Here is a 9,498-nt window from a genome sequence, read left to right on the forward strand (position 1 = left end):
GGACCTGTTGGAGCGGGTCCAGAGGAGGGCCATGAAAATGATCAGCGGGCTGGAATACCTCTCCTATGAGGAAAGGCTGAGAGAGTTGGGGTTGTTCAGCCTGGAGAAGAGAAGGCTTCGGGGAGACCTTATTGCAGCCTATCAGTACTTAAAGGGGGCTTATAAAAAAGATGGCGGCAAACTTTTTAGCAGGTCCTGTTGCGACAGGACAAGGGGGAATGGCTTTAAACTAAAGGGGGGTAGATTTAGACTAGATACAAGGAAGAAATTTTTTATGCTGAGGGTGGTGAAACACTGGCCCAGGTTGCCCAGAGAGGTGATGGATGCCCCATCCCTGGAAACATTCAAGGTCAGGTTGGCCGGGGCTCTGAGCACCCTGATCTAGTTGAATATCAGGCAGGGGGGTTGGACTAGGTGACCTTTAGAGGTCCCTTCCAACCCAAACTATTCTATGATTCTATGATTCTAAGTCCGTGTGTTGCTCTAGGAGCTGTGCCGGGGTAGAGTGGTGGAGAACCTGGTCCAGCATGTGCTCCGGCGGAGGCGTTGCCATTTCCATAAGCAAGGTTTGCATTTCCTCTCCCAGAGTGCACACAACTTTTGGACATGGTGCAATCCAGTAAATGTTTAATCGTACAACAAATTGTGACAGCCAATTCACACCAATGTCCTGCTGATGCCTTTTACTCTTAGGATACTGAGAGGTTTTCTACCTTGACTTTGTTTTAACATCTTGTGCCTGTCTGGGGTCACTTAGGGAGAAACAAATAATTTGTCTATGCCAACAAGTTTTCAAGGCACCGCAGAACTGAGTTTACAGAGAAATGCAAAGGCAGAAGGGCAATGCCTTTGCAGCCTCAGCGAGTGGCTACTCGGTGCGGGCAGATCAAAGTGGAAAACAGCTTAAAAAGTGCAAGGGAAAAGGAAAAGGAGAAACCTGACCTAATGCCATGGGGAAGGCAGTGTCAAAAGGATTGATAAGGTCAGGGAAGGAGTTAGGAAGCCCATTTTAGCATCTGCTTTCTGGGTGAGCGTGGCGAGTTGTCCTCCCCGCCTCCCTGAAGAAGTTTGTGTAGGTCGTGGCAGGCGGCAGTGTGCAGCCAGGCTTGGGTTGTAGCTGGGCAGACAGGGAAAAGGTTGTAGTTGGTACAGTTAATAAACCAGACGGTTGCGTGGTAACTATTAAAGTTCACTTTGTTAATTCAAAGTTCACCCAACCAAAATTTTTTTCTGAAAACTAAATGGTAATTGTCAGTTTGACGTTCGTTTGATCACCCGGCCGTTCAAGTCTTCTTGAGTTGGGCATGGCAGGGGGAATGCATTCATCAAAATTCCCATCGAGTAGAAATAGTTTTTCTTCTGGAATTAAAAATACGCTGCCTTCTAGCCAAATGCCACTTTCTGTATTATTTATTTGTGCTAATAAGTAAATTGGCAATTGTGTTTTTTAAGGAAAAGGAGCCAATCCAGCCTTGTGCCCTTAACTTGTCAGAGCTGAGCAGATGAAGCACAGAGCATTTCTGCAAAATTGTTCTCGCTAGCCTTGTTTAAAAGGAAGTCTTGCCTGCAAGAGAAAGGGATGAAATCTGTAATGTAATAGGGCAGATTGCTTGGTGTAGATAGACTGATTTAAAGTAATCGATCTTTTCTTTATTTTTTGCACTTTAACCAGCTCTCCTTTGCTGGAACGAGGAATACAGCTTGGAAATTGTGCATGTAAGTGAGAGAAGAGGAGAACTAACTATAGCAAATCTCCTGCTCCAATGTATGTAATGGAGATTGAACAGGCACTTTAGAGGACAGTAACGTCCCGTTTTCTCACTGCAGAGGCTTACACAGGTAGCTGCTCTGGCAGCGGGGTTTCTAGTAAAGTCAAGGACGAAGTTTACTCCTCCTGACTACCACCAGTTGTTAGTCCCCACCAGAAGCAGTGCCAAACCCCAGCTGTTTCATGATGGGGAACGGGAGGAGCGGGGCAGCAGCCAGGCATGGAAGAGGTGAATGAATTTGTCCTAGGGAAAAAGGCGATGCAGAGCTGTGCTGAGCTGCATCGACTGCAAGGTGCAGTTACATTTCACTGTACCGTGACCTGCACAAAGCCTCCTCACTAAGTATTTACAATTTCCACACTCTTGCAAATATGCCAAGCTGGCCTTTTCCTGCCTTACAACAACCGTAGCCGTGGGTGGGATGAAGACCTTGTCCTGGCTGGAGGAAGGCAGAGCAAACCCAACATCCACGGCAGGCCTTGCCAGTGCTCAGAAATTGCTGCTCTCTTTTGCTCCTTGGCTCCATCCGTCTTTGCCTCCTGCGTCTTGTCTGACGCACAGATCACTTGCGGTGGGGACTGTCACCTGCTGCAGTGGCGGCCTTGTCCTTAAACAGCTTCTCTGGTTCCTGAGACAGGGATGGGTCTGATTTCAGACAGACGTGAAAGCAATTAACAGTAGCTGTTAGATTAAAATCTTTTCATGCCCCGAGCATATTGGTGTGACTGATATTTTCTGATTTCTCAGAATGAAGCTCAGTGCAGCTCTCTCAGCCTATTGCATTTAAGGAATTACAGATGTAATGGTCAGGTCAGGTTACCTGAGCTCCAGCTTAGCCATAAAACCATCCTCCAGCCCTTTTCTCTGCCCTTTGGGGAGTGTATAGGAGCTTGGGTGCCACATTTTCACCACTGGTCTGGTGGTCGTGGTGGAGAATTATTAAAAGAGAAGGTGCCGGATGTACCTTCATCAGTATCAAGATGAAGTTCTGGAATTAAGATGTAAATGCTGGATTTGAAAATACAGCGAGACGCACAGGGCAGGGGGATAATGTGCCGGTTTTGCCATGGAAAAACAGAATTGCTTTAGATGATGATTAAAAAAGGGAATATAATTAAAACAAGCTGATAAGATGAAACTAAAGTGACAAGATAAAGCAGCAGGGCATCCAAGAGGGGAAAGGGGAGGCAGAACTGATGTCAGGAGGGCATGAATTACTGATTGAAATCTCTACCAGAAGGTGAAGTCTTTGCATTTTCTTATCTGGGAAGGGAGAGAATGAGTGAGAAGTGAACAGAATTATTAAGCAGCTTTATCATTGCATTGGAGTAGATAATTAGGCAATTAGGATTACTAGAAGTTGGCAAAGCGTGAAGCCCAGAGGACTTGTGCTCCTGATTTCAGAGCGGGGTGGTGAGGGAAGCGGGGAAAAGCCTTTGGCGAGAGATTTGATGGTGCGTTGTGGTGAGGCTTAAAGGCAGAGCCTGGCTCTGGCAATCAGTACCCTGCAGCTTCCAGAACAAAAGGGGGTTCGAGAGACCTGACTAATAAAAAAGAACTTATTTGAAGATGGACAGTCCTCCGAACAGCAACAAGAAGTGAGATTGTGAGTGAAGGCCACCAATAAGGGTTCAGGGAAGGAGAGCACAGGGAGTTGGACTCGATGATCCTCATGGGTCCCTTCCAACTCGAGATATTCTATATTCTATGATTCTAATAACGGTACATGTGGACCCAGTTTTTCCCATGGTGGGGATGCACAGTAGCCATGGGAGTTACAATGTTTTGTGTGCTTTTTCCAGATCTTTGCCCTCAGTTAACATCCCCTCTCCTTTCAGGTGAGTTGTTCGTGGCGAGACTTTGCAGGGCCATAAGCTGAGGGTGCTGCGAGATCCCTGAGCAGAGCACCAAGAGGTCAGACTCTTCCCTGGGAGGAAAGTGTCACACCACGGTTTAGACTTGCAGTGAATATGGTCTGTCATGCTACCTTAATTTCATTTTCTTTGGTCAGAAGTGACAAATACTGGATCTTCCCCTGATGTAAATCATGCAAATGCTTCATTGTCAGCGGATCTTTCCAGGTGAACTTGGAGGCAGCTTCCAAACCTCTTCCGCTTCGATTCTCCATTGTAAATTATATCTGATTACCCCCTTTGTAAGAGGCGCTCCGCAAAAAACAAATGAGCAGCTTGGGTAAGCTGGCTGAATCTATTCTTGTAGGGCGCGCAAAGCTGTAGGACACGGTGGGAAGGAGAGGGACGGGAACACAAGAACTGTCTCCCACGAGGGTTTGTTTGGATTTATGGCATTGAAGAGTTCAGTGTCATATACCGCAGACCCCCAAATGTCACCTATTGCCCCTCTCCTGAGCCTTCAGGCTGCATCTGGCAAAACCCAAACTTCAGCTAGTTTTTGCTCATGGGGCTTTTTGACTGTCCCTTTGTACCAGGTTCCTCCATGGAAGGGCCAGGCAGGCACCGCAGGCTGCTGCTTACCTCTGCAAATTAGCCTAACTTCTTTAGTTGGCACCATGGCTTCTTAATAGCTGGTTGCATATTTTCAAGGGGAAAGCTGGGTAAAAATGACTGAAAATAGCACGGTGCATCTGTAACTGTCTGAATTCATCCTGGGCTGCTCTGACACCAATGCCAGATAACTGTGCTCCTCCTCCATGCTCCTGACCTGCTTAATCTTAAGCTATATGTTATTTAAAATTAATTTGCAGAGGTGCAGACATTTTATAAATCGCTGAGGAAATATCAGATTATGTATGTAATTTTCAGAAGTGCTCCACGCTCATCTAACTCAGCTCCCCATGAAACCAAGAGATCAAAATTAAGCTGAAGCAGAGGGTTTGGACTAGTCACCATCTTTAAAATGCCACGGAAGAGGAGCCAGCACTGCAGACACTTGTTAGTAATTTCACACCCAGAGACTGTTGCCATTTTTTCAGGACATTCAGTGATCAGGGAAGGAAAAAAAAAGGGGATGATGAAAAATACATAGACTAGAGTATTTGTTACTAATTATTTGCTTGGCCTCATTGGCAAGTCACCTAGTGTTCTCTGAGAGCGTTGCTTTTTTACGAGAAGGTGCCATCCACAGTGTTCCTCTTCCACGACCAAGTTCAGAATATTAATTATGGATAATGATGTGTAATGATGCCAAATTTGGGACCATTATTTTCCTCTAGCACAGGTCAGAGGCTTTCAGCCAGCCAGCCAGCTTGTGGCTGTGTTAGAGTGTCTCTCAGAGAGGCGCCCAGTCTGGGAGAAATCATGTTGCGTTGTTTTTCCCGTGGCTTGGGCTGACTCATGAAGGTGTGTGACATGTGCTCTGCACGGCTGAAAATAAGGTCGGGTTTAATAATGAGCAATTGTATAAATAGCAAATAAAGATTTGTACTGTAGTGTTTGGGGTCCCAATGGACGTGCTGCTGTCGTTTTGTGGAGCAGAGGGGAACGAGGCCAGAGTTTGTGTTCGTTGGAAGTAGGTAGTAGAATATTATTAGATCAGCCCCTGCCTATGACTTGTCAGAAATACCCTGGAGTTAATTGCTGCTTTAGAGGCACCATTGTTGTTCAGCTGCAAGAAAGTGGGTCGACTATTGACGAGATCACAGGTCCCATATTAATTACTGTGAAAGACATGTAAAAATAGGCTTTGTGCTTAGCTTGAGTTGGGGCCAACCGAGCATCACGGCGGCTTTAACCGGCTGTGTGCGCGTGTAGCTGTCTGCATGTGCACGGAGGAGATCAGCCCAAAGCTTCAAAATGTGCACTGTGGTTTTGAAGCTGTGGCTGTTACTGTGTGACTGTGAGTCACCGTCACCATTCCTCCTGGCAGCCTGGAATAAAACACGACAGCATCGTTAAACATGAGAGTCATGAGAAGGCTCTTTGGCAAGAATTTTAGGATTGATTCCTTTGGTTTGCAATATTTGTGTTTTTAAGCAGAATTTTCTGGGTGTTTGGTCTCTCCCATGCCTGTCAGCAAGGCAATGGTGTAGGGACTCTCCTTGAAAGTCTGTGTTTACACCCCGTGTTTTAGTGTTACACCTAGAAACCCAGCTGAGAAACCTAGCCCAGGGGAACCACGCGTTTCCTTCCTCTCTGGTATTCCCCTGGGAGTGAAATACCAGAAATTCAAGGCATGCAGGCTTGGACTGGCAGAGGATGATGGTGATGGCACCTTCATCAATTGAGTTTACTACAGCTTAGTCCATGCAGGTCAGTACTAATGGTGGGAAGAGTTGGTAAAAGTAGACGTCTTGTCCTTTTCTACTGCTGTGGGTGTCTGAGCAAGTCTCCTGGATAATTAATTTTTTTTCTTAGCTACCTGTCAGAGATAGGTGAGTTTGCGTGTACGCTCCTGTGCCTGTTTCACACTTTCTTCATCTCTAGGTAATGTGGGATCCTTCTGTTTGAAAAGTGTTATATTACTAATAGTTAAAAAGGGAGTATTCAAATCACTTGGAACTTGTTAAAATGATGCAGTTTAATTCAGCGATGCTGACATCTGGGCCGAGCCCTGTTATTTCCCAGCTGCTGTGCTTCTCCGTTTTGTATCTGAGACATAAAAAAGCCATTTACTGATGGCCCTACTGCTGCACCCTCCCCACTCACAGTAAGGCTCTCATTTCAGTAGGATGGTTACCCTGAGGGGTGTATGTACATGTGGCAACAGCCAGGCTCTAATATTGCTAATGCAAGCTTTGACGGGAGCTTCTATAAGAAAGCAGGCTCGGAGATAGGGTCTCACTCCATAAACGGTGTGTTACATTTGGGATCTAATGCATCCTGGGAGAAATATCCCTCAGAAGGACATTGGTGCATCCAAGAGTCCCCTTGTGCCTGTAGCATTGTCCTCCTGGAGAAATGGGGATCCTTGACCAGGGCTTAAAACACAGTTGCAGAACCCTGAAAAAACCCCACATTTCAGTGTTTTCTTGCCTCTTACCTATGAGTAGGAATTCGTTAAAACATTAGCGGATCTCTCAGAGGCTGAGCAGTTTGTCTTCGGTGCAGTGCAGACGAATCCAGTCGCCTGTGGAGTTAATGAGTTGTGCACCCGCTGCTAAGCGCTTGCATTTCTTTGAGATTAGCTGAATATTTCATCCCAAAGTACATGCCATTAAAGACTTTTAATTCTTGGGTATCTTATTTCATGGCACTTATATTAACTGTTAGGAAATGAAAGTCTCTGTGATGGCAGTATAAATTTACTTGGTTTAGTAGTTTAGCACCTCCAGTGCTATCCCAGTCCTCAGATATTATCTGGTGACTTCCCAGAGTAGGCAGTGGCTGCTTCCAGAAAAGCAGGGGAATAAAAGACAGGGAATAATACTTTTTTAGGCATCGTTACAGGCTATGCCAAATAGAGGGAAGAATATCTATGTGGAGGAGGCCAGTGGAAGGGGATAGCCACGCTGTAAGGTTTTCATTCCACTGTTTGTATGAGAAGTGCTGGTTAAAAACCCACAGCCTGAAATACTGTTTTTCTTCTTCCTTTTTTAATCACTCTGAAGATGTCAATTGCACAGGCAAAAGCAAGCTGCTTGCCTGCCAACTCGCTTGAAGAGTTTCTCGTGTTGATTCGCTGCATTTGCTCTTTTTCATGAATGAGAAGAGAGGAAATCTAACGAAAAGTGTTATCAGCTTGTCAAGTTAATTAGTGTCTATTTTAATATTATCATTATCATTCGTTACTAATTAATATAACATAAGTAACATGATTACAGCTTTTTTGTCTTATTTTTCAGTGAGAAGCTGGATGGAGAAGCTGAAAGATAAGGTAGGAGGCTCAGTGTTTCAATTACTTTAAAAAGAAAAACATTTTTACTTGCAGGAATAAATAAACTCTTGTCAGTGCAGTTCATTATCTCTACAAAGACAACTGAGAAAGGGCTTAAAATTTTCTCTGGGAGGCAAATGAACCAGATGCTGCTGTTGTATATAGTGGTGTAAATCCACAGTACATCCCTGATGAGTAGTAACTAAGAGCAGAAGGAGGGACAGGGGTATTTGGTAGACTTATCTGCACTAGAAAATCACCTTCTCGTCAGACTTCCGAGTTACTTTTTTATATTGCCCTCTAACTTACCTTCACCCCTTTTCTCTAAGTCCTAAGCTTGGTTCTAGATCCAAGTCAAGAGGATCTGGTGATCCTCTCTGGTGAGAGGCTGCATGCCACGCCACCGCCTCTGGATGAGACCTTTCCTGCCTCCACACGCAAGAAGAGCTGCAAATTCCTGGAAGGAAAAAGAGCAAACACAGGAAGACTGAAAAGATAACAGACCCTGATCTTTTCTCCCTGGCGTTACAGGGTGGTGGCACATGAAATCAAGAGCTGTGCCAGCCACAGGCAGTGATGGCTTTTTAGGCTCTGCAGCCCTAGGGCAAATATTAACATTCTGAAACAGTTGTGAAACCTTCCAAATGTTGTGTTGATGACGGCAAAGCCATGAAGCTAGAAATGAGGTAGTGTTTTAAGACAAGAACATTTTGTGACTCAACAGGGCTTGGAAATTCTTGAACAGGATCAGCGTTAGTATAGAAAAAACCCACCACAAGGAATAATGACTCAACAGGAAACTCCAGCCCCTGAAAATACATCTCTAAGCTTGAGCAGATTGTCACCGAACGAGCCCAGCCTTCCCACGTGATCCCCACCAAATTTCAGCAGCACCTTACCATCAAGTCTGAACAGAGGGACGGGGTCTGGGTATCTGTTTTCCAGGACTGGGGAGTGGAAGGGTTAAGGTGGGTTCCTGCCCAGCCCTTGTTGAGTTGCTTTTCTGCCTACAATAGGAAGGAGGCATGTCTAGTGTGACCTATGCTCATAGCAGAGCACCTTGGCCTGGGATTCAGCCAGAGCGAACGCTGAAAGGACAGAGAATGGTTTTCCCGACGAAGGTAAAAAGCAGACACCAAGACTGGTTGAGTGCCTGGAGTGAATGTAGCGTGCAGGGGTCATCTGCTCGTGCCAAACCTACCCCAGCCGGCACAACACAAGCTCGGGGGCATTAGGTGTCTTCTCACTGAAGCCGTAGCTTTCACTTCTTTCCTCTTGGCACCTTGTTGGCTACCTCTGTCCTTCCCCACTGCAGAGGGGGCGGTGCATGGTCCTGTCTCCAACAGAGTTGCTCTGTAGTGTCTGCACCTCTTACAGGTAGACGTTGGGCTGCATGGCAGTGCCCAGCACAAGCATTGGTATAACTGGGGATCTGCTAGTGTCCACTTCAAAGAGAGACTCAGCCCTGAGCCATCTCCCTCCTTTGGGGAACGGCAGATGTGTGGAGGCAGATCTTTCACCTTGCTCACATTTTCCCTTAGAAAAGCCCAACAAAAAACACTCCCCCACTCTCAACCAAGTGCTGGTGAAGCAAATCACTCCCAAATAAACCTGCTCACGCCATTTCCTCCTCTTCCTTATTGAGTTTATCAGCACCAGTCGTAATATGTGCCCCTCTCATTTGCTGTTGGCAGAGCCCTGTCCTCTCTATTTTACAATCCCACCATCCACCCATTTCCTCCTCTTCCTTACTGAGTTTATCAGCACCAGTCATAATATGTGCCCTTCTCATTTGCTGTTGGCAGAGCCCCGTCCTCTCTATTTTACAATCCCACCATCCAAAAGAGTATCCTGGCACATGATTTTTTTTACTTCGGCCACAACAACCCCATGCAACACTAGAGGCTTGGGGAAGAGTGGCTGGAAAGCTGCCCGG

General features: G+C 45.9%; 1 protein-coding gene across 1 annotated transcript in view; it reads left to right on the forward strand.

Annotated features, from left to right (window-relative positions):
- CUNH14orf37 (chromosome unknown C14orf37 homolog) overlaps positions 1–9,498 on the forward strand; it is a 72,806-nt gene that overhangs the window by 58,788 nt on the left and 4,520 nt on the right. Inside the window, exon 6 of the mRNA XM_009289827.2 lies at positions 7,531–7,562. Coding sequence (XP_009288102.2) covers positions 7,531–7,562 — 32 coding nt within the window. The remainder of the gene's footprint in view (positions 1–7,530; positions 7,563–9,498) is intronic.

Source organism: Aptenodytes forsteri, unplaced genomic scaffold, assembly GCF_000699145.1.
Source record: "Aptenodytes forsteri isolate BGI_AS27 unplaced genomic scaffold, ASM69914v1 Scaffold76, whole genome shotgun sequence".
Classification (NCBI taxonomy): Eukaryota; Metazoa; Chordata; class Aves; order Sphenisciformes; family Spheniscidae; genus Aptenodytes; species Aptenodytes forsteri.